Source organism: Narcine bancroftii, chromosome 9 (genome assembly GCF_036971445.1).
Source record: "Narcine bancroftii isolate sNarBan1 chromosome 9, sNarBan1.hap1, whole genome shotgun sequence".
Taxonomy (NCBI): Eukaryota; Metazoa; Chordata; class Chondrichthyes; order Torpediniformes; family Narcinidae; genus Narcine; species Narcine bancroftii.
Window position 1 is genome coordinate 26,819,452 of NC_091477.1, and position 24,838 is coordinate 26,844,289.

A 24,838-nucleotide genomic window follows, 5' to 3' on the forward strand; every position below is an offset into this window, starting at 1 on the left:
TCAGGAAATAGGTATAGATGCCAGAGGACCCCTATCATCAAAATCAGGAACAATTGCTATCCCTCCTCCATCAGACTCTTAAACAAAAGACTCAATCAGAAGCCCCTTTTTCACTGACGCCCTGTCCCAGGAATTTACTGTCTGAACGCTGGCATTAAATGTTATCATTTCACACCAGGGATTAACTGCCTCTACCCCTACTCATATCCCCAGTGTTTGCTGATGCCAGCATGCTGATAAAACCAGTGGAAAAGGGATAAAGATAAAAGAATATATGCCAAATGTTTTCTTCACCACCCTGTTTACTTGTGTTGACACTTTCATGAACTATGCACTTGTACTCCTGGATGTCTACTACAATCCCCAGAGTCCTACCATTCACAATGCAAGTCCTGCCTTGGTTTGCAACACTTCCCCAAAATGCAACACCTTGAACTCATCCAAGTTAAATTCCATCTGCCATTCCTTGGCCTACATTCCCAGTTCATCTAGCTCACTAGATAAGCTTCTTCACTGTCAACTACACTACCAAATTTGGTAACTATGCCAAGTACATTTTCTTCCAAGTATTTAATGTTGATGACCAACAACAGTGGACACAGCACTGATCCTTGCGGCGCACCATTGCTCACAGATATCCAATTTGAGTAACAATCTTCCACTACCATTCTCTGTCTCCCATCCAGTTGGCCAGCTCACCCTGGATATAATAATCAAATAAACTAATAATCAAACTCAGGGATCTAGAACCTTGTTCCTCCTTTGGCAATTGAATTCTTCACTTCTTGTTCATACATTATTACCAAATAAAGATACATATACAATTTTTGTTTTAATAATTGGCTTTTAGTGTGGATTTAAGTGCAAGTAAGTGTGACTACAAAAGGATGATAAAAGTATACAGACTTCATCCTTGCTCTCAGGTTTAAGTATATACATGATTAATATAGTTCAATTACAGTAAACCTGGATTAGTGCAGGAATCCTCAACAAACAGAAAATTGAGAGGGATTCTTTGTAAAATCATAAAATATATAAAAGATGTAATATAGGATTACAGGTAGATTTTACATTTGATTATCTTAGCTGTTAATATTGCACTTATGTATGTATCCATTTCATGCAGCCCATGTATTCCATGTAAACATCAGATTTCAAGCTGTTACATCAAGGTCACTATAGAAGATGCCATTATCATATGGATAAAACAAAGGACAAGGCACTTAAAATTGTATCCAACCATGTATATCATTTAATTTATATTAAATATGTAATATGCCTAAGTTTTACTTCACAGCATCAACCCCAATTAGATATTTTAATTATAAATTTCACCAGAAGATATGATAATCAAAAGAGAATGTTAAATGTTGGTCAGAACATCAATATTCATATGGATGAGCTACCCAGATCCTCATTCAACAGTGACAGACTTGGCAAGGTTTCGAGGAAAGTCAACCTAAAACGAGAAATTTAATGTAGTTAATAATCACTGACAAAAGCCATTTCCTGCCTCTGAAACAACTAATGTTTAACAGTAAAAGACTGATGAACCCTCAAATCTTTGTCATCAATAGTATGCTCCTTTCAAACCAATGAATTAATTATCGGAAGAAGCAGCAAGAAAATGTAACTTCTTGGTTACAACCCATATACTATTCTTCTATTTAGGATTAATAAAGGGCTTAAATTGATGAAAAGTTTCTAATTAATAGATGCTCTTCCCATTGATGGAGTTGTGGAGAAGCCTCTTATTGTCATTTTGAATTGTGCTAGGATGTCCAATTAAATATTTGTTTCACTACAGTCTTCTGGTCATGATCATAAAAGACTCAAAAACTATGATGACTGCTCAACCAACTCAAAACTGACTTGTCTCTTGGGCTGTCTTAAACCTACTTTAAGAATTAAACCAGATATTTTTTTTCAGAAGCTTATTTGAGAGTTGCTAGTATCCCTTTATGATCAAACTTTATTCAAGCATAAACAATATTCTTCTTTGGTTCATGGATCAAGTTTATAATTAGATTTACATTTTTAATTTTTTTGTATAAACATGTCATTTAAAAATATTTGGATACTTTCACTTGAATTCTACAACAGTCATATACAGTAAAACCCCAGGTATGTAGCACCTATGGGGATTGGTAGGTGCTGGTTAAGTGAATTTTCCGATCAGTTGAGATTGTGTATTGTGTGATTGGCAAAGTAACCACTAGGGGGCGCCGATTTAAAATCTTTGTATTTTTTACCTATTTATTTTCAGTGATTCTTTTGCTGGTTGCTTAAGGGTGCCAGTTGCTTGAATTATGGATAATAGGGGTTTTACTGTAGTTAGTAATTTTATGTAAAATTAACTCACATCATATCCTCGAAGTACAGCCAAGTGAAATGAAAGAAGTTGAAGAGGAATTACAGTTAAAATACCCTGCAAACAGTCAACTGTTTGTGGAATTTCAATAGATCTGTATGCAAATTTCATACTCTCCTCATCTTTCTCCGCACAGAGTACTATTGGACGGCCCTAAAATGGAAGCACATGTTAGAACTTCTCAATTTCATTTGTGACACAAACAAAATAATTTTAGTTAAATATTTGGGTTAAAAATAAAATACCATGAAGATCTGGAAATAGAACCAATTCAAATATTCTGTTTATTTCCATTGCCCTCCAAATATGCAGGCTAGCTGACTGAGATCCTAACGGACATCTTCACTATCTCACTTTGGCAGTCCATTGTCTCCACAAGAGGGGTGACTGACCTTTTAATTTTAATATTTTAATTTGGGCAAACAGCACATAAACAGGCCATGAGTATGTACCAGAGGTGTAGGTTAATTGGGTGGCATAGACTTGTGGGCCAAAATGGCCTGTTACTGCACTGTATATCTAAATTAAAAATGAAAAGGTTGGCCACTACAAGATTCAAAGAAGTCACCATCATCTCAATAACACAGAGAGCGATGGTAGCTGGATTAAATGACCACCATCCAATGGCACTGACCGACATGATCATGTAGTACTTTGAGCGACTGGTAATGGAATGCATAAAAGCGCACCTACCAGTGACAATAGACCCATTTCTGTTTGCCTATCAGACAAACTGATCCATGGGTGATATAATAGCCTTGACCCTCCACTCTGTTGTGACTCACGTAGAGAATGATGCCTCATACACTAGGCTTTGTTTATTGACTTCAGCTCGGCATCCAACACAATCATACCTCAGAGACTGGCAGATAAACTGTCCTCTCTGGGATTCAGTACACCTCTCCGCAACTGGATCCTGGACTTGATTGAAAGATCAAAGTCTGTCTTGGTTGGCAGTAAAACCTCAAGCCCCATCACACTTGAGCACCGGTGCACCTCAGATCAGCCCACTAATGTTCATACTACTAACTCACGTCTATACTGCCAAGTTCAGCTCCAACAGAATAATCAAGTTTGATTACATCAGAGTCGGCCACCATCAGTAACAATGATCAGTCGGCTAACAGAGAGGAGGTTGAAAGGATTGTACAGTGGCACACGATCAACAACCCAAATCTCAACATGGACAAGACAAAGGAGATGATTGTGGACTTCAGGAGGGTGAAAGACTACTCCACACTACATATCAATGATTCCGCCATGGAGAGAGTGGTGACCAAAAAGTTCCTTGGCATCCATTTAAAGGACTGTATATCTTGGACCTACACAAGGAGGTTGAGGAGCATAAGTCTACAGAGAGGAGTGTCGTGGCTGGCTGCATCATAGTGTGGTATGGTAGCTGCAATGCATCAGAGCAGAGATCCATACAGTGCTTAATTAAAACAGCGGAGAAGATCACTGGGGTCTTCTTTTTCTCTCTATCGGCTGCATTTACAATGAATGGTGCTTAAATAGGGCTCAGAGAATCATTGAGGACCCTTACCATCCAGCCTGAGGCACTGCCTTCAAGGAAAAGGTACAGGAGCATAAAAGCCAGGAATGTTAGGCTGGGAAACAGCTTCTTCCTGCAGGCAGTGAGACTGTTGAAAAACTCTAGAAACTTGCAAATTATGATGTGTGTAATAATATATAAATTTTGATTTTTTTCAATCGCCACATTTATGTTGTTTCTGTGTAGGCTGTGTGTGGACGATGATCCACATACTGTTTTGTCGGGTTGTATATATACACAGGTACACGATCCTTTATCCGGACATCTAAAATCTGGAAATCTCCAAAATCCAGCAAGTGGGGACCGGTGGTTGGGAGAGGTGGCCGGGGGAGACTGCCGGGCGGCCGAGGGACTGGTGGTCGGGGGAGACGTCCGTGCGGCCGAGGGACTGCGGTCGGGGAAGTCGGCTGAGGGACCGCGGTTGGGGGAGACAGCCGAGGGACCAGCGGTCGGGGGTGCGTTTGGGGGAGGCAGTCGGGCGGCAGAGGGACCAGTGGTCGTGGGAGATGTCCGGGCGACTGGAAGGGGGTGGGGGTGGATACGGCAGCACAAATCAGGTGGGCTTTCCAAAATCCAGAAAAATCTGAAATTCGGAACACACTGTCCCCCAAGGGTTCCGGATAAAGGATCGTGTACCTGTACAATCAGTAAATTAATTTGAATATGCAATATAAGACTTTTCTGCCCATGCAATTCAGACAAAATAATTCTGAACATCAAATATCCATGGGTGATATTAATTTCTCAGGTACAGTTAATGTAGAAGAAAGATCCAAATTTATGATTAGGCGTCAAACCAAATTGTTGATCCTGCAGCTATAATTTCAAAAGCACATTTATTTACATGAACAAATTTTCCATCTTAGAATACAGTCTGAAAGTATGGCCTCATACTTCTCCATCCCACTTACTTTCTTATTTCTCGGACCTTGGCTTCCAACGATATTTTAATAAGGCTAATGTAAGCTCAAGAAATACTGTTGAATGTTTTGACAAGGCGTATTTCTGAATTCAGCAACTGACTCAAATCTCTTCATGATCCAACGACTGTATTCCAATTATGATCCTTTCCAGATCTTTCTTTTGTCTTTTAAATCCTATTATCACTTTGCTCACACTATCAGCAATTGTTATTGAACATCTCTCCTCTTCCATTTTGACACGCATCTTTATTTTTTCATTTCAGATTTATTGTTAGAGTATATTCATGACATCACATACAACCCTGAGATTCTTTTTTCCTGCAGGAGCAGCAGAATTACCACTAATTGATAGTGCAAAAAAAAGTACACAGTGTAAAACGTGTAAACAAAGAACTGTAAACAGGTAATAAATGTAATAAACCAATAAAGTGCACAAGTAAGAGTCCTTAAATGAGTCTCTGATTAAGTTCGTCATTGAGGAATCTGATGGTGGAGGAGTAGCAGCTGTTCCTGAACCTGGTGGTACGAATCTTTTGGCACCTATACCTCTTTCCTGATGGCAGCAGTGAGAACAGAGCATGTGCTGGGTGATGTGCGTCTGATGATTGCTGATGCTCTCTGACGGCAGCGTTTCCTGTAGATGTACTCAGTAGTGGGGAATGTTTTGCTTGTGATGTCCTGGGCTGTTTCCACTACCCTTTGGACGGCTTTATGCTCAGCGGTATTGGTGCTTCTGTGCCAAACCGTGATGTAGCCAATCTGCACACTTTCCACCTCACATCTGTAGAAATTTGCCAGAGTTTCTGATGTCATACTAAACCTCCGCAACCTCTTTCTTCATGATGCCATTGGTGTGTTGGGTCCAGGAAAGATCCTCCAAGATAGTGACTCCCAAGGAATTAAATATGCTCACCCTTTCTACCTCTGATCCCTTAATGATCACCGACTTTCCTTTCCTGAAGTCAACACTCAGCTCCTTAGTTTTGGTGACATTGAGTGCGAGGTTGTTGTTGTTGGTGCACCATTCAGCCAAGTTTTCAATCTCCATCCTGTGTGCTGACTCTCCCTTTTCTTTGTACGACCCATTGCCGTGGTATCATCAACAAATTTCATTGCCTGAAACACTAACCCTGACTCTCTCCATAGATGCTCTCTATTTTCAGCTTTTTGGTTACTGTTGATTTAATCTTGTCAGCAAGTTAGAACTCAACTTCACATGTACTTGTAGTGGAATAGTGTAACGTACAACAGGCAAAAACCTCTTATGCAATACCAGATGCACTCAAAAGAAAGTAACTATAATTCTACCTGTCGTGCAGCGACCTGTTGCATCGCATTTTGACATTTTGTGTAGCACGAATCTCTCATGACAATTAGTATAGAAGGCATCATCTTGTCAATTAAAGCTAAAGGTCCATGTTTCAACTCTCCAGCCAGAATCCCTTCAGAATGCATGTAAGTGATTTCTTTGATTTTCTATCAAGATTTAAAAAAATTAATTACCATTCAAAGTAATGCAATCAATATTTTATAGAAAGCTGTATAGAATTAAAGTAGAAATGGCTAAAGCCTTTTTTTCCCAGGACAAAAGAATCCAGGACCTGAGGAGCCTAAAGACGAGCACTCAGTGACACAAGGACAGCTTCTTCCCAACTGCCATCAACTTCCTGAATCATCAATAATTTTATGAACCAAAGACACTGTCTCACTTCTCATGCATGCACTTTTATTATTTTTTCCTGACAGTGATGTAGTAAAGTCGTATAAAATGAATGTTTTCACTAAGATGCTGCTGCAAAACACCAAAGATCATGACTTGTTCACGACAATAAATTCTGATTCTGATAGATAGGTTTAAGGTGAGAGGGGATCTATATACTCCTGACTAGGTCTATGGGTAAACCTTGTCAGTGTTGAAATTCAGTCCATGGTTGGGTATAAAACCCGTCCCAGAAAACCAGGACACAGAAAATATGTGCTTGTTGGCAATCCTAGAAAACTGGTTCATGGAGTCCAAACGGTTAAGAAAAGGACCTGAAGGGCAACATTTTCCATTTCTGAAATGAACTGCCAGAGGAAGCTGTGGAGGCAGATACAAATGTGATACTTAAAAGACATTTTCACAGGTACATGAAGAGGAAAGGTTTAGAGGGATACTGTCAAACACAGGCAATGGGACAAAATCAACAAGTTAGGACAAAGGACCCAATTCTGTGCTTTATGACTATGACTCTATGTCCCTACAATTGAATAGCCACACGATCAAGCATCAATGAACAGCTCATAGCTAAACACTCTCTGTTGGAGGAGCTCAGTGTGTCAAGCAGCATCGCTGAGAGATGTTTTGAGCTGCACCTTTTATTGTAGGGCAAGGGAGAGCCTAACAAAATATACAAGATTTACAAGCTTTAGCAAAGTAATTTAACTTCTACTTGTCATTGTTTAACAAAGCATTTTAAATTCAAATAAATGTATCTATTATAGAATAGAATATTAAGAAATTAAATATGGTTCAAACATAGAAATTGGTATTTAATTTATCTGTGTTACTACTGGTCTAGCTTTTATTCTAAAATCTTTACTGAAAACATTCTAATATTCATTTGCGGAGAAGTGTCTATCAAATTATCTTCAAATAAATCTAAAGACTTATAGTTCAATTAATAATATTCAGTTAGCTTCGAAGGAAGGTTAATTGAAGTGTGGGATGAAAGGGGAGAACATGTACAAGTGAAGAATCTAAAGAACACAATGGTCTTTTGTAGTGGATGATTATTGTGATAGATCATCATTCACTCCATTTCTTTCCACAAATCATGCCAGACTGCTTGAGTATTTCCATTTTTAAAAATTTTAAATTTACAGTAGCTTCTGATTTTCCCTGCAAAGCAAATTATAAAGAATGAGTGTCTTGAGATTTTACTTACTAAAGCTCCTTCAAGACAAGTCGCATAATGATGCCCACGACCCATAATTAGTAGTGATTTTTGCTGGAACAGCTCTTGGGCCAAGTGCTGAATTTTTTCATCCAAGGACAAAACTTTTTTGATTAAGTCTAAGAGAAATTACATAGAAATAAAAATAAAGTGTTTATAAATTAGGGTAATCGATCCTCTTATCCATGTCCAAATATGGATACTTGGCTGTTGGCATATGCTCCTCCCCCTGCCCCTTCATCCCCCACCATTTTATACAGGTGCCTGCCTGCTTTTTTCTCATACCTTAATAAAAGACTCAGGCCCAAAATATTGGTTATATTTCTTTGCCTCCTATGGACACTGCAGAGACTTGCTGACTTTTTCCAGCACTTTTGTGTATTAAACTACAATCACAGCATCTGTAGAATTTCTTGTTTCACTAGTGCAGAGAAAGAGCCAATTTTACCCAAGTTTTAGGTCAGATATTTCTCACATTAAACCTAATCACAATGGCCTGTTCTTTCTTTGTAACCATGCAATTTCCTCTGCTCAAACATTTACTACAGTAAAACCCTTGGTATTCGAACTTAATGGGGATTGGTAGATGATGGATAAGTGTATTTGCTGGCTGCTTGAGATTGCATGTTGTGTGATTGGCAAAATGACTGTGAGGGGTCATTAATTTTAAACTTCTGTATTTTAACTATTTATTTTCCACAATTTTTTTTGCTACTTGCTTGAATTCTGGACAACAGGGATTTTCCAATGGATTTCATTTCCATGACCCAACAATTAGCAGTAAAAGGAAATTCCTCCCAACTTCGATGATTCCTCATTACTAAATTGTCAAGGTGGATGCAAAGAGGACATTTTCTCTTGTTTGGTAACATTGAACTGAAAGTCACTGTTTAAAATTAAGATGTGCCCATTTAAAACCAAGGTTCACAGATATTTTTTCTGAGTGTCGAGTATTTAGAACCCTTCTTCTGAAATGTGGTGGATCTGTATTACCAGTGAAATACCCATGTTTGATAGGGCTTTGACTAAATGATGTTAACTCAGGCTGTGACATCATAGGCACCAGACTCCATTCCATCGAGGACATCCACAGGATGCAGTGTCTTAAAAAAGCAGCCTCTATCCTCAAAGACCCCCAACTCCCAGGTCATGCCCTCGTCACTGCTACTATCAGGAAAAAAGGTACAGGAGCCTAAAGATGAGCACTCAGCGGCACAGGAACAGCTTCTTCCCCACTGCCATCAGATTCCTGAATAATCAATGAACAAAAGACACTGCGTTACTTTTCATGCACAACTATTTTTTTAATATTATTGTTGTAAGACAGTTCATAATATGAATGTTTTCACTATATGATGTTGCCGCAGAACACAGAATTTCGTGACTTGTTTGTGACAATAAATTCTGATTCTGGTGATGGTGTCAGTTCAGTGAAGATGATTTAGTTAGTACAGCTAATCTGTCTGCAGAAGTAAATAGTGGGGGATGAATGAGGACAAAGGAAAGAAACCATGCTGGAACCAGGAGAATGCTGAAAATACTTAGAAATCAGGCAGATTTTGGAGAGAAAATAATTTAAATGGCTGGAATATGGCATTTTGGCAAGGGTACAATGAATTATAAATCTGCACAATTACAATGGTACAAGCCAAAATACTTTAACCCCTTGTTCTCATCTCTTAGGACTGAATTCTATCCAAACATGCTGGAAGTGATAGGAAAGCTGGTGGGAATGAGGTCACAACCTGGATTCCAAGGGAATAATCCCCAACTCCATTTTTGATTATTAAAAGACTATAACTGACAATCGAGGAAAGTCCAGGGTTTCCTAATTAAGTCAGTAGAAATAAACAGGCCTCAAAAGATAATAGATGAACCTACATGGTTTTAAGTATTTTAAATATTTTAAACCAATAATTTAGTAAGAGTTGCCTGAATACATTTCAGTGCATGGTTTGATACAGAGGTGACTTGAGGCAAGGTACCCATGTAGGATGTGGTCTGCTGGTGACTGGTCAAAAAAACTCACAGCAGAGTTTGATTTAAATATATGTTTAAGCGTGATATTTTAGTATTGATAAAAAAAAATTTTTGTTGTTAGAATTTTTTTTTAGGTTAAGTTTTATCTCTTTTTTTGAAAGTGGGTATTTTTTTTTCCATATATAATATTGTTAATTTTATTAACTCTTCATTCTTTATTGGGGGGGGGGGGGGAGGGTTGGACTAATTTTAAGTTAGATTACTAATATTGTGTTACAATTAATGGGGGGGTATTTTGTGTAGTTTTTTGATGTAATATTTTAATATTTTAATTTTGTTTTTCTTTAAATGTAATTCTCTATTGTATTCATGTTATAAAATTTTAAATAGAGTCTTCAAAACTGAAAAAAAACCTCACAGCAGGCTGTAAACTGCTGGAGTCTTGCTTGAGATTGGCTGAAGGAGTACCAGGTATCAGAACCGGGATGTAAGAGGACTCTGGAGACTTCTTGATCATGTCAGAGGTGTGCATCTGGAGCTCGGGTTGCTGATGGTTTAGACTGAAGGCTATTAAAAAGGCTGCGGAAGCTCTGGAGGCGAAGCCATGGTCACTCAGTGACCCTGGGGTCAGGAGGGATGGGGAGAAAAAAATTACTCTCTTTTGCTTCTCTTTCTCTGGCAGTAAGGGGCACTAGGCAATTCTTGCTGACAGAGTATCCTTGTCTGCCTTATGGAATACTAAAGGAAATTCGTGTAATTATCACATTTTCTGTTTTATTACTTGACAATAAAATAATCTTGAAAGAAGGATAACTACTTGGTAATGACCGAAGCCCATCAATGATTTCCTCTCTCCTTTTCTGCATAGAGATGCGATCCTCTGACATCATGAGGCCAAACATAATCAAGGAAACAAACTGGCTTGTGTAAGCCTGTAAATGATAAAACAATTATCAATTATATATATTTGCTAATATTTAAGAAATGTTTAAGACATCTTAAAAAGTGTTGGTACAGGGATTATCAAACATAAACTTGGTAATCAATAGTTTAATCTAATTTTAAAGAAATTCAATTAACTCAGAATACTTTTTACAATGCCACTTGCAAAAGGATTTTTTTCTCCAATGCAGCCAGTCAGTCGTGATTTAATCTGAACAATACTGTTACCAACATTACTAACAATGGTTCATATAATATTCATTTGAAAATCTCATTATGTAAGATTTTTCAAAAGGGAAGAGGAAAGCTTGGTCAGTGGCAATGACTGCAGAATAGATATCTCAGGCAAGAGATCTTTGATTTCTGGGCTCATGCAGTTCCTTGCTTTGAAGTAACTGATTTCAAACAAAAGGACTTTTATGGAAAAGTTCATCTTGAAATCCAGAGAGGGCAATTCTAATAGAGATCCTAATAAAGAAATTGTGGTCTAGAAAAAAGAAATCTATGCCAGCACAACATGAAAGTTGGACTATCCTAAACTTGCATTCCCATGTCCCTGCAAACATTCAAATTCGTTTTTTTTTTATATATACCATCCATATATAAAAATATATAAATTTAATGCAAAGGAAAACATTTTAGTTATGCCATCACTCATAGTATGATCTCAGCAGAGGATCACTGCAAACATCAGATAACCCAGTATGATCACGAATTTTGTGGTGCAGGACTGTCATTCTGACCATCTATTAAAACCCTATTAATATCCCAACATACATTTTATATTTACTCAGTAGTATAATAAATTTTCAGTAAACTCATCAAGTTTAAAAGGAGCATGGGAAATTGTGGCCCAGCGAGCTATATGCTGAACTACAGATTTCTGGACAACTGGATAGCAGATGACTGGAATTTCAATGCTCTACTTTTTTATTTCCTATTCATTCTTCTTGTTTAAAAATTTATTGAGAATGTCACCATACATATTTCAAAGCTAATTATTTATTTATTTTTCTCTCCGCTTGCTGGGAACTGGAGACCTACTTCCTTCCACATTGAAAATATAATTTGTATATAAACAGATTAATTAGGATAATTTTTGGCAAAATAAGATCCTTTCATTGAAAATGATGAGGGACAATGGAAGATGTTTTGCTCTTATAGTAGGCATTACATTTTTTTTTGTAATCCAAAACTGAAAGTCAATCGTTTGGAGTTCCTACTAATTGTGCTGGCAGATCCACTAGGTGAATATTAATGCCTTCTAACAACTATTATTATTATGGTATCCTAAGTTTCCTTTGGAGTTAGAAAACAGGGGATCTATGAGGAAATTTAGTCAGTGTGTAAATTGGTGCAGTGACTATCAATTGCTGGCAAATGGGCATATTTGTTGAACATTTTGAAACTTGTATCAGTTAAATGCCAAATAAATTGAAAGAGATCTTCCAAAAGCAAGAAAGTATTGATAATGTGAAACATTCCAAAATGTTACTTCGGTACTGAATCCCAAACATGAAATGTTAAATCCATAGTAGGTGCCTGACCTGCTGAATATCTAGAGCATTTTCAGTTTTCATGTTAGACATTAAATTTGCACCAGTATTCACAGCTAAGAAAATAGTATGCTGGACATTACAAGGAAAGCAAGATTGAACCAGTGACAAGACACACCAACATTTATTCAAGGAAAGTAATAGAAGAAAATAACAACACGATGGAATGACAAAACTGCAGATGGTGATGGTTCCTGTTAGAAGGTTTTAAAGGAAGTAATTTTTTGGACTGCAGATGCCATACCATGAGATGAATATTACTCTATATGGGAATAGCTCTTCAAGATTAGAAAATTCCACATTTTCCTTTGCATTGAGATAAAATGTTGACATTTGCTCTCTCCTAACCTGCTGAGTACTTCCAGTAGTTTCAATTTTTATTATGATATTGTATGGTGTTGTTTCAGTGGTACTCATAGCATAAATAAAAGATAACACTGGCTGTTTAAAAGAAGATTCATTAACCTTTGTGCTTGCTACTCCAATTTCAGGTCCAGCATTAATATGTATACCACAATCAGTTTCTCGAGAAATAGAGCTTCCAACTGTGTTTGTAATGCCAACAGTCAAGGCACCATGATCCTTACAGTATCGCAGAGCCATAAGGGAATCTGCAGTTTCACCTGTTAAACAGAAATAGATTTGGATAGGGTATAATGGTATTTTACAATGACTTTGTTTCACTTCTGCAATTAAAATCGCTATAGACAAACTTATCTTCTGATGAACTAATCTTGTCCAATCAGCTGTTTTGAAGATACATGTCCTGAACTCCCAAAAGGAGAATTTGCTTATGCAGATTAATGAATCACAAGTAACAACAAAAATTTTAAAAAAAATTTTTGAAATATACCTGACTGGCTAATGAAAAAACAGACATCATCTCTGAAAACAGGAGTACTTCTGTCCAAGAAATCACTAGCAAGTTCAACCATCACTGGTAATTCAGTTAATTCTTCCAATGCTTGACGTGTCTAAATTGACCAAAAATTATAAATATAATGATCCATTTACACTGATGACACAATGGAAATAATAAATTATTCTTTTACATAATTCAAGCAAGCTTTATTTAAGCTTCCTAGAATAATTAACTGTTTAATTACAATTTTTTTTAAAGATAACAACAGAGAATTAAGATTGATTTCTGTTTTAGATTTTTTTGAGGAATGACTGTTCCAGTGTGATAGAATATTTTATGTACATTCAATGAGCCAGCTGGAACTTTGAGTTAATATCTTTTCTATGGTAATCTTTCTTTGCCTTAAATTTACTGTCGTTAGGAAATTGGCACACGCAGAAAAATAGGTGTGCTGGTTTGGAGATAGTTAACGAGTGTAATATTGAAACAACTAACTCTCACATAATGTGGTACTGTGGCAGCACACATAATTGCAGCAGCAAACCGGCCCCGCTTGTCATGCGTGGTCAGCCGCGGCAAAGATGGCATCGCGGGTCTTTCTCTTCTGATACAGACTGGAAATATGCGTCCGCGCTTACGTCAGAGTGACATAAGTTCCAGAATGCAAGGGGTGGACTCCAAACAGCCTTAAAGGTTGCAGCATGAACTTCAAAGTAAATCAATTGTGCTAAACGAGCTCACAGCCTGCTGTCTCAGTTCTTTCGCTGCGCTCACGCACAACCTACTACAGTATATAGTTTATTGAATGGCATGTTCCTTCTATCGTTTATACAAAGCTTATCAGATGAATGGCGAGGAAATTCTAAATGCATCTGAAATACTTCTTCTCCACCTTAAGTCCCCAGGAGTCAGTAAGCATATTGAGCTTTGAGGAAATCCTTGCATCTTTTTCTCTGTTCACCTGGCAACCTCCTCCTCTGACATTAGAAGAGAGTGTCTATGTCAAGAGTTCAATATCAGGCATTTGCATGATGTGGCCAGCCTAACTGAGTTCAACAATAAACACAATGCTGGGATGTTGGCTTGGGAGAGGACATTAGTTTGCTAATCCTTTTGGTGAGTTTGGAGGATTTTTCAAAACATTATTTTGCTGGTGCTGAGAGATGTCTATTGTAGTAACTTTGGTTTCAAAAACTTTTTAGAGAGTAATTAATGTGAATGGGACCATCACTATTTTTTTTTGTTCCTCCCTAGTCTCTAAACGCCACTGAATTTACTTCACACCAATGGTCTCCTCATTTGTATTTTAAAATCTCAAATGAAGTCCTAAGATCCAGATTACTAAGAAGCATTCCTTTATATTTCAAGTGGACACCATATGGTCATTTAGATACCTGCCTGAAAATCATAATAAATAGATCTGGGACATTCAAGTGGTGACAATTTTCTCCCCAAGTTTCTCAATTTTCGAGATGATGAACCATGTTCAGTGAAGTGTGAATTATCATGGGGGGAAAAAAAAAAATCACTCTCTCAAAAAGTTATAAATATTTTTTAATGGATTAAAAGATTTAAAAACAAATAATTGTGAACAAACCAAATCTAAAACAGAATTTCTAGATGAAAATTACCATACATACACATGTAATAGTTGAATTTTGTGGTCCAAATTTTAAGGTAAAATTTAGGGGGTGAACTATTACATGCGTACTACTTTAGACTGCAGTAAGAAACTGTGTTGTTTGGGGTGTCATGAGCTCAGATGGGCGGGTGACCAGCCAGGACCAGGTGTTAAGTCTACCTTTGGGGCATCAGGACCTCAGATGGGCAGACAGGCAGCCGAGACCAGTTGGTAAATCCAAGTTTGGGGCTTTGGGAGTTTGGATGGGTGGGCAGCTGGGGCCTAGGCGACTGTTCGTGGTTGGGGTGTAGGAAACTCCAGTGGATGGACAGCCAGGTCCTAGATGAGAGAAGGCGATCAGGACATCAGGAGCTCAGATGGGCGGGTGGCTAGTGCCAGAAATAAAGGGGGAAGGGGCCGATATTTACACGTGATATTTGGAAAATACCAGATATTGGGGCCAAAAATAGGGAATCGACTTTTACATGGTGTCAAGTAATACACACGTATTTATGGTACAGCATTAATATCTTGCCCAAGTTTTTATAAAAAGATTTCTTTAAACAAAAAACTGGCTTTTAAGAACAATTCTAATTTGTGCTCTAGAGTAGCGGATCTCAACCTTTTTCCTCACATACCACTTTAAGTAATCCCTATGCCATCATTACTAAGGGATTGCTTAAGATGGTATGTGAGTAGGAAGGGAAGGTTGAGAATCACTGCTCAAGACCCAATTATTACTGAAATATTTTTCTTGAGAAAAATTGTCATTGGTCCATTTCCTTTGAAGTTATGAAAACGTGCACATAATGAGTCAATTAGGTACAATTAAAACAGTGGTTTTCAACCTTTTTCTTTCCATGCACATACCACCTTAAACAATCCCTTATTAATCACAGAGCACCTATGGCATAGGGAATACTTAAAGTGATATGTGAGTGGAAAGAAAATGGTTGAGAACCACTGCTCTGGAGCATTTCAGATTGTAGATCCAAGTACTCTATGATGCACTACATCACATATGTAGAAGTAGCTTCACATACAGTGATATATATAGCATGAATCGCTTTGCTGGATTTATTGACCTATGCACATGCAAGCCTCAAATACTGAAGCAGGTCTTTACAGGAAGGTTGAGGTGCACTTTAGCATTGGTTATAAACCACTTTATCTCAGCTACTGCCACTGTGAATCTCTATGAATGTTCTTCTTTAAAGTTATTTTAATTACCTACTTCCTTTTCCAACCTCCTAAGTGAAGTTTACTCAAAAGTGATTATGTCCCCAACAGATTCCATGTAGCCAACTTCTGCCCCGAATTAATTCACTTTTAAGTGCTTTTTACCCATCCATACTCCCTCTTTCCCCCTCCGACTTACCCCAAAAATAAACTGGTTCCCACACCCTCCACCATCTCACATGTGCCATAACAAAATTCGTTAACAGTCTGCTCCTGCAACCTGTCCAAATCCTCCTTAATCATCTCCCCTTAAACTCAATCGAACCACAGATGGGTTTTCCTAGACTCTCACTCTGCAAGCTTTGTTCTCTGCCGTTACTGCAAGATTTTTTTTCCCCCACACGGGGTATGATCCCATAAGCCTTTTTTGATAAACTGTGGCAATCAATGAGCCTTGGGCAAATTAATGGTTCAAGTTGAAGACCCTTTGTCTGAACATGCAAAATTCAGTCTAACTAGTTGGCCTGCATAACAATAATTATGAGTTTCCACATTTGCCAGATTCATAAGATGAGAAGCTCATTCCCCAATAAGAGACTTGAGTGCATTATATGGACTACTTGTTCAGTGCAGCACTGAGAAACTGGTTCTTCATGGTGGTTTAATTCCATTTTACACAGTTTTACTCCACATTGCTTAAAGTCTGTGGTAAGGTAAATTAAAAGGAAATAAATAGATGATACTGAATGTTCAAACTTACGGCAACTGCAGCATGGTAACTTGTTCCACACCCAATCAAGAGCAGGCGTCGGCACCGTTTAATTTCTTTGATGTGGTCTCTCAAGCCACCAAGCATCACTGTAATAAATAACAATCTACGTAATGACTCCTTAAAAGGAAGTGCTTTTAAATTACAATTTGCTAATTGACGAATTATGTGATATGTCATGCTGAAATTAATGTTGTGCTGTGAATGTCATTATATATTACCTGTGCCGTTTGTAAAATCTACTCTTCCTCGCAATGTATTAACTATAGATTCTGGCTGTTCAAAAATCTCTTTTTGCATGAAGGCTTTAAAATTACCTGCATTAAAAAAATAAAAATGATTACATCCCAAATTATTTGAAAATAAACTGAAAATGGTTTCATCAATAAATCTTTACACATGTCTACTGTTCAACCTGGGTATCATAAACCAAATTTAATATATGCAGTGGTTAAAAAAAAAATCAATAAAATATCCTTAATCTAATAGGGTATTTGACTTCTTGATCTAGAGTTTGCAGAGAAAAAGATGCTGGAGTGTCCTAATCAGCATGAGAAGGAATCTGGTTTCCTGAAACTAAAAGTTTTGGACTTTCCTAGTATCAACAAAAGTAAAACCTGCTTTGCCCATGTTACAAGGATTACCTTGATCACAACTATTATAATCTTAGATTTTTTATGATTGAAAATATTTATGGTGCTGGTTTTTAAAATTTTGTATTTTAAAGTGGTACTTTAACTTTTATTTATAATAAATTTGTTGTGTGTGCTCTATTTAATTTGTATGTAATTACATTTTAAAACTAACTAAACAGTCTCCAATTGTAGTTCCAATGTGTATGACTCTCTTGCTAGGTTCTTTTATCATTTTAGTTATTTGTTTTTATTTCTCCATCTCAGATTTGAGCAAGATTTCATTGGTGGACAAACTACTTTAAAACTTGAACAAGGAGCCAGTTTTAGTATCTCAAGAAAGGATGATACATTGAGTGCAATGCAAACATATAGATCATTATTCTCCAAAATGCAATGCAAATGGTCTTTGGGATGATAAAAATGAGCCACTTTTAATAAAATTTCCCTGCTGAATACCCCCCAAGGAAGCCATTTTGACCCAAGTCATTTCCTGACTGAGCAATCCTATTTCCCCACCAATTCTCCAAGTAAGCTATTCTTCCCTGAATTCAATGAACTTCCACTTAGATTTAATCTTTCAACAACACACTAGGACAGTTTACAGTGGCCAAATAATTTATTAAACAGCACATCTTTCAAGTGAGGGAAGAAACAAAAAAAGTGGGGGTAGGGGTTTGTTGGACATGAGGTGAAAGTACAACTGCCTCACAAAGATCATGTATGAACCCAGTTTGCTGGAGCTGGAAGACAGCAGCTCGATTAGCTGGGCCACTCTAAAGAAGATGAAACATTCTGGTTGAAACTTTATCCAAGAAGAAATAAAATTCTGTTCAAAGGTTAAGTGGTAGCAGTCCACAAAGTCATAATTATGCATATTATGGGGAAAATCACATGTGGAATAGCTAGCATTCTTATGGAAAATATTAAATGCAATACATGACAGAAATCAGAAGGGAAGGTGGCATTTAAAAAAGTCATAAATCAAATGTTGAGTTTTTATGAACTTGAGTTATATTTTTAGATACAACAAGAAATTTATGATTTGACAACTAAACAAAAAATAATACCTTAAATTCCATTATATTTCAGCATTAGAACAGAAATGCTGATTTAAGTAATTCAAATTAAGTATATTCATTAAACTAGTGTGAGGGGACATAAATTTACCTTTCCAGAAAAAAGTATAATCCAGTGGATGGTTACTGTAATATATATACAATCATGTTTAATGGGTTTACCTGTTTCTGCAAATTCTACGTACCTTTCATAATTTGTTGCATTTCCATCTCAAGAGTATGTATGGTTCTGGATGTCAGCTCAGTCATGGACCTTTTTGCTCGGTGAATGGAGAGACAGCCATCCACCACTGCTGCAATGTCATCATCTTCTAAATACAGCACTTGATTTGTATGCTCAATGATTGCACTGTTGAATTGATAAATGATTCATTAACTCTTGAAATTATTTCACGTGTGAAGATATATTTGCTAAGATACAAATATAAAATGTTTTTATTATTGTTTTCTGTACATTATGCAATGACTGATTAATTTTTATGCAATAAAAATCTACCAGACATCATTATAGATTTACTTCAGTTATAATGTTGCACATTTCTTATCAACGATATAACATTGTAAAGAACTCTAAGATATTTCACATTAATGTCACAAAGTAAATGCAAATTGTTGGTTATATGTCCCTGGTTAATAAATGTTGATCACAAGAAATAAACAGAACAAATATATCTCATCATCTTCTCAAGATGTTCCACAACACATGTCAACCATTTAATTATTTTAAAAGCAAAATTGCTATCATGGAGTTAGATGTTATGGTAAATTTCCACAAACATCAATGGTCAAATTTTATTATGGTGATACTTTTGATCATATGACTGAAAGAACAGAAATCAAGGCATTCTTTGAACAGTGCCACAAAATTATTAATGTCTTTTCAACCAATCTCATATTTGGCATCTCACCTCAATACAGAAACTGAAAATGTTAGGCTCACTCATAAATGAACCAAATTGTCTTGTATCTATATACTAATAACTTGAAACCAACAATTGGAATTGTCTAGCTATTGAAAGGTAGGAATGAAATATGAATAAGGAATACATTGTTCCTCAAACAAAACTGGCTCGCGGTCATGATGACCATCATTAATTCTTGTATCAGATTTGTACAATGGCTAAAGCTTTTTTGAAGTGAGTGCCTAAGGCCTATCTAATCAAAGTATGGGATCATCAGAAATTTATTCTCACTAACAACTTGCCTCCATGGATTGCTGTCCTCAAAAAAATCTCCAGGAAACTATATTTTACTTCTCTTTCTTTTGCAATATTTTTATTAAACATATTATAAGTAAATAATACATGAGGAGAATAGAATGCATAATCAAATAGTAAAAACAGAAACAATATATATCAATACAAAATGCAACATATAACATTATTACATATTGAACAATATTATCCCTTTCTCCTCAATTTGGAATATTCAAAAAAGAGAAAGAAAATTGTTATTAAAACCCCATCTAACCCTCCAAACTAAACAAAAAAAACAATAACAACAAAAAGGCTGGGCAGCCTAAATTGAGAGTTACTTCTCATTGCAATTATCTTGAGAGTTACTTCTCATTGCAACTGCAGCTGAACTCACTGGAGCCAATTGTAGACAGAAGTAACAAAAAGTAGAATCTTTTTTGTCCCATGTGCCAGCCTCCAGACAGAGCAATGCCTAAAACATGGCAAGGAAAGAGTCTGGCAAATTCCCTGGGCACAGGGCATTGATCAGGAGATTTAAAAAAAATATTATTATGCATTACAACTTCAAGGAGTGATTGAATCTGAAACTCATCACAAATGTAGTCCAATACAACATTTTCATTGCTAAAGCATGTAAAGTCCCATTTCCTCAAGTACAGAAAAATGAAGACCTCGCTAATCCAGCAGTACTGATAAGATCAACCACTGAAGCCTGGATTTATCTGGAATTTAGAATGTTCAGATGATCATTGTGATGTTTCTTTTATTTCAGTAAAGAAACTTGAGTTCTTTTTAAAACTAGATTTATTAACTAAGCAAACAGCTCTAAAGTCAGAACAGGCACATGCCAGAGGCCACACACTCCTCCTGGCGGAGGATTATCACTAATCCCTTGAGATGTTTAATCAAAAAAGACACATTAATACAGTATTCTTTCAATATAAAGTTCAACATAAATGTAACATGAACATCAGCAGCACAACTTTTAAATGTGCAGTTCTTTTTCTTTTATAGATTCAGTCTGTCAGATGCTTTGACAACTCATGTGGATCTTCTGAACACAGGTGCTTGTTTCGGCTCTGCTGGTCCACTACTGTCTAGTATGGGTGGTGTTCCTTCTGTTTCAGTGCAGGCTGAATCCTCTGCATTTATCTGTTCCTGTAGTATCTCTGGCATTTTCAGCAGGCTCCTTCGATTCCTCTACAATATTTGATCCTCCTCTGTTCTGACAGTGTAGGACCTTGGATTTACTTCTCCCAGAACAGTAGCCTTATTGTCTCAAGCGTTGGAATCTCAGAGTCTCACTTTATCATGTTGTGCCAGTGGCCCTAAGCTTCTTGCTGACTTGTCATAGCTTTCCTTTTATCTCCCTTGCAGATGCTTTTGTTTCCATTCGACATCCCAGTTTTTGTTTGGGTCTGAAGAGTAAGGAATTGTGGTGTGTAGCCTTCGTCCCATCAGAAGCTCAGCAGGTGACATGCCATGATCAAGTGGTGAAACTCTGTAACTCAATAGAGCTAGTTACAGATCTGACCTAGTGCCTGATGCTTTCTTGAGCAACTGTTTAACTATGTGAACTCCTTTCTCTGCTTTGCCATTTGACTGTGGATGCAGGGAACTTGAAGTCACATGTCGGAAATCATACTCTTCTGCAAAGTTTGGGAATTCTCTACAGCTGTAGCATGGTCCATTGTCACTGTAGACAACTTAAAGAATTCTGGGTCTTGCAAGGATCAATTTCATATATTGGATCACACAAGCAGCAGACATATTAAGAAGCAGCACCATCTCCAGATAGTTCGATAGATAATTAATAGCCAGCAAGTAATTCTTTCCATCCCTGTGGAACAGATCAGTCCCAACTTTCTGCCATGGTTCCGCTGGTATGTCAGTTATTATCATGTGTTCCTTTGTTTGCTTTGCTTGATGTTTCAGACAGGTCTCACAGCTTGAAATCATCCTATCAACGTCAGCATTTATCCCTGGCCAATAAACAGTTCTAGCTCTCCTCTTGCATTTTTCCATTCCAAGGTGCCTCTCACGCACCCTTTTCAGCATCTCATCTCAGCGATTGAAGAATGACTGAGTAGAAGCCCATTGACAATGCTCAGCTCTGATGTTGTAGTATGGCTGACATTCACCTCTATGCCATCCTTCATTTAGATTCTTGATAATCTTCTGTTGAATTGTGTCCTTTTCTGTTTCAGCTACGATCTGCTTGGATTTCATGTCAGATACAGGAAGAGATTCAGTGATCGGATTCACATGGAGATTCATATCTTTCTCTGTGAAAGTCTCATTGTGTGCTTCACTCTGTGTCATTGGTCTGGATAATGCATCAGCTAACACAACAGGTTTCCCTGGTGTGTACACCAATTCAAAGTCATAACATTGCAGCTTCATCTACAGTCTTTGGATTCTTGGTGACATTTCAGTGAGATTTTTTTTGATTATCACTATTAATGGCTTGTGGTCTGTCTCTGCCATGAATGTTGGTAGACCATACACATAACTGTGGAATTTCTTGAGTCCATAGACCAGACTAAGACATTCTTTCTCAATCTGTGCATATCGACATTCAGATGTTGTCATTGTCCTTGATGCGAATACTACTGGGGTCCAATCTTCTCCTATAGCCTGAAGTACTATGGCACCTATTCCATCTTTTGAAGTGTCCATGGATATTTTCATTATTTTCATTTTTATGGATGTGTCAAAGAATGTCCATCTCTGACATCATCATGCCACCCGACTGGTGGCATTATGATCTGCTTCCTGGGATTGGTTGTTTAGTGCTATCCAGGGAGCGGCCAATCAGTGATCCTCTCTCATCCCCAGGTGTTGCTGTTTCCCTAGCTCCACCCAATTGGCTGTAGCTGGCCAGCCCAATGGAGTGGGGCACTGCAGCCACATGCTGCTGAATCGAGCACCGACTTTGAAGCGCGTAGCCCATATGGCGCGGATCGTGTTGTCGGATCACCACTTCGGGCATGGTGCGTTCGGGAGCCCACTGCACAGCTATAGTAAATTTTGCACTGTAGAGAAGTGCTTCTTTCTGAGTCACTCTATATCTCTGAAGAGATATAGTAAGCCCATTTCAAGTGGAAATACTTACAATTACCACTGAGCAACAAATTACATAACCATGTTTCTATCTCATGTTCCTAATGCTCGATGTGCATCACCACTGGAATTGCCAAGTCAAATTTAAAAGATGCAAGTTGCTAACATATCAAATATATTCTGCATTTGGTTTCTAAAACATCAATTTTTAAAATCACATCATGCTCAAAAACTTAATGTAACCATGATCTATTTCTAGCAATGGTTTTACACATACCTAGCATCAGATGCAAAGAAGAATTCAACAGCTTGTTCCCTTCCAGAGCACTTAAGATCTTCATGCCCAATTTGGAGCCCTTTGGATGAATGGCCATTGTTATTACCTTCAATGAAAAAAAAGAATTGTACTAAGTAATTTGGTCAAGTACTTCCATTAAAAATATGTGTAGAATAGAAAACAAGAAAGTTCTTCACAAGATAAAAGTTAGAAATAAATCTTATCTTTATATGTCAATATTTCAAAAGTACTGTATGAATTGATTTGAGACAGCTTTTCCCAATGAAATGTCAAACAGATGCTCTTCCTACTTTCAGGTGGATCTAAAAGAATATTTGGAAATATAGCCAGGAAGGTTTACTGATGTAAAAAAGAATCTGATGGAGGAACTCCATTTGTCGAACAACATCTGTGGCAGAAAAGAACTTGTCAACATTTCAGGTTGAACCCCTTCTCCATCTTTTGAATCTTCTGGTGTCTTTATAAATACAATCCTTGTTTGAATAATTTATTTTGTTATTTGCTGCTTCACTGTGTAAAATTTGAGTGTCACATTTCCATACATTACAATAGTGAAAATTCTTGGGGGAAAAAACAAATAGATGGCCTGAAAAGCAGTTTGTGATAACTTTTAAATGGTGCCATACAAATAAAAGCTTTCTTTAAATTCCAGGTACTGTACATATTTCAGGAGGCTAATTAGATAATTACTGTTTTTAAAAATATAAGTTTTCCTCATATTGAAATGAGATATAAAATTTAATGATTCAACAGGTATGTTATTCATAGCCCTTGTTAATTGTAAATGGACTGGGAATAAACTGATATGCTCGGCCAGAGCCAAAATTTGTTTCAGTTTAACTTACATGTAATTTATTCATTTTAAATAACTTTTTTTGCAGAATTTCTTCAGAAAGACAGAATAGCTATTTAATTCTGAACAATTATTACTACTTATTCATTGATGGCCAACTTACATGCTTGGTACAGGATTGGAATCTGGTCAGTGAAGAGTTTATTCTTGCTGTGAATACCAATCAGCAGAGGGCTCCCTCGCCTGAAAGAGATCAAAAAGAAAATACTGAATTTAATTGAAATCCATATGAAAAAAATTGGAAAATTGTACAAATGAAATAATAAAGGCATTGTTTTATAAAATAAAGACTGTTTAATAAATTTATATTTTATAATAATGAAATATATTATAAATTATTCATTTAAATGTTTTCAATTTATAAACTCACAAATTATAAGTCAACAAATTTCAAATTTATTATTTTTTTAAAAAATGTAAACATACAACATGATAACAGGCCATTTCGGCCCATGAGACCGTGCTGCCCAATTTACACCACCCCTGGTACGGTTTGAACAGTGGGAGGAAACCGGAGCTCCCAGAGAAACCCACTCTGATGGGGGAAGAACATACAAACTCCTTACAGATAGAATGAGACTCAAACCCATTCTGGTCCCGATCACTGGCATTGTAAAGGCTTTGTGCTAACTAGTAAGCTAACCGTGCCGCCCTTTTTGGTAATAATAATATCCAGATTACCATGTTATTATTGATTAATATCCTATTAATTTTACTTTTAAATGTTCTAGTGATTAATTTTGAACATCACTTTGTTTATAGCTTTATCTAATTTTGAATTTATATGCTATGAAGCCTGGTTTAAGACATCACCATAAAAACAATGTAGTCGAGGCAGTATATTGAAAAGTAGTGGCCAACTAACAGAAAATGGAACTAGAATAATTTTCAGATGATCAAAGCTTTGATCAAAACTTTACAGGAGTGCTGGAGAGATCACACCTGAACTACTGAATACAGTTTTTGGTCTCCTTATTTTGGAGACTGTGCAAAGAAAGATTGGTTCATTGTGGTGGAACCACTGTA

At 36.9% G+C, this 24,838-nt stretch overlaps 1 protein-coding gene across 3 annotated transcripts in view; it reads right to left on the reverse strand.

The window, feature by feature from the left end:
• Nucleotides 1-824: 824 nt before the first annotated feature.
• The window catches only part of LOC138743339 (glutamine--fructose-6-phosphate aminotransferase [isomerizing] 2-like), a 60,283-nt gene continuing 36,269 nt past the window's right edge, over nt 825-24,838 (reverse strand). For 2 of the 3 annotated variants that reach the window (XM_069898539.1, XM_069898542.1), the window contains 12 exons: nt 23,916-23,995; nt 22,939-23,044; nt 18,588-18,751; nt 16,913-17,008; nt 16,683-16,780; nt 13,114-13,234; nt 12,726-12,883; nt 10,580-10,694; nt 7,774-7,901; nt 6,155-6,322; nt 2,363-2,524; nt 825-1,459 (listed from right to left, as the gene is read on the reverse strand). In XM_069898539.1, coding sequence (XP_069754640.1) covers nt 1,415-1,459; nt 2,363-2,524; nt 6,155-6,322; nt 7,774-7,901; nt 10,580-10,694; nt 12,726-12,883; nt 13,114-13,234; nt 16,683-16,780; nt 16,913-17,008; nt 18,588-18,751; nt 22,939-23,044; nt 23,916-23,995 — 1,441 coding nt within the window. In that variant the 3' untranslated portion in view covers nt 825-1,414. The remainder of the gene's footprint in view (nt 1,460-2,362; nt 2,525-6,154; nt 6,323-7,773; nt 7,902-10,579; nt 10,695-12,725; nt 12,884-13,113; nt 13,235-16,682; nt 16,781-16,912; nt 17,009-18,587; nt 18,752-22,938; nt 23,045-23,915; nt 23,996-24,838) is intronic. The other variant, XM_069898540.1, reaches the window with a different exon arrangement.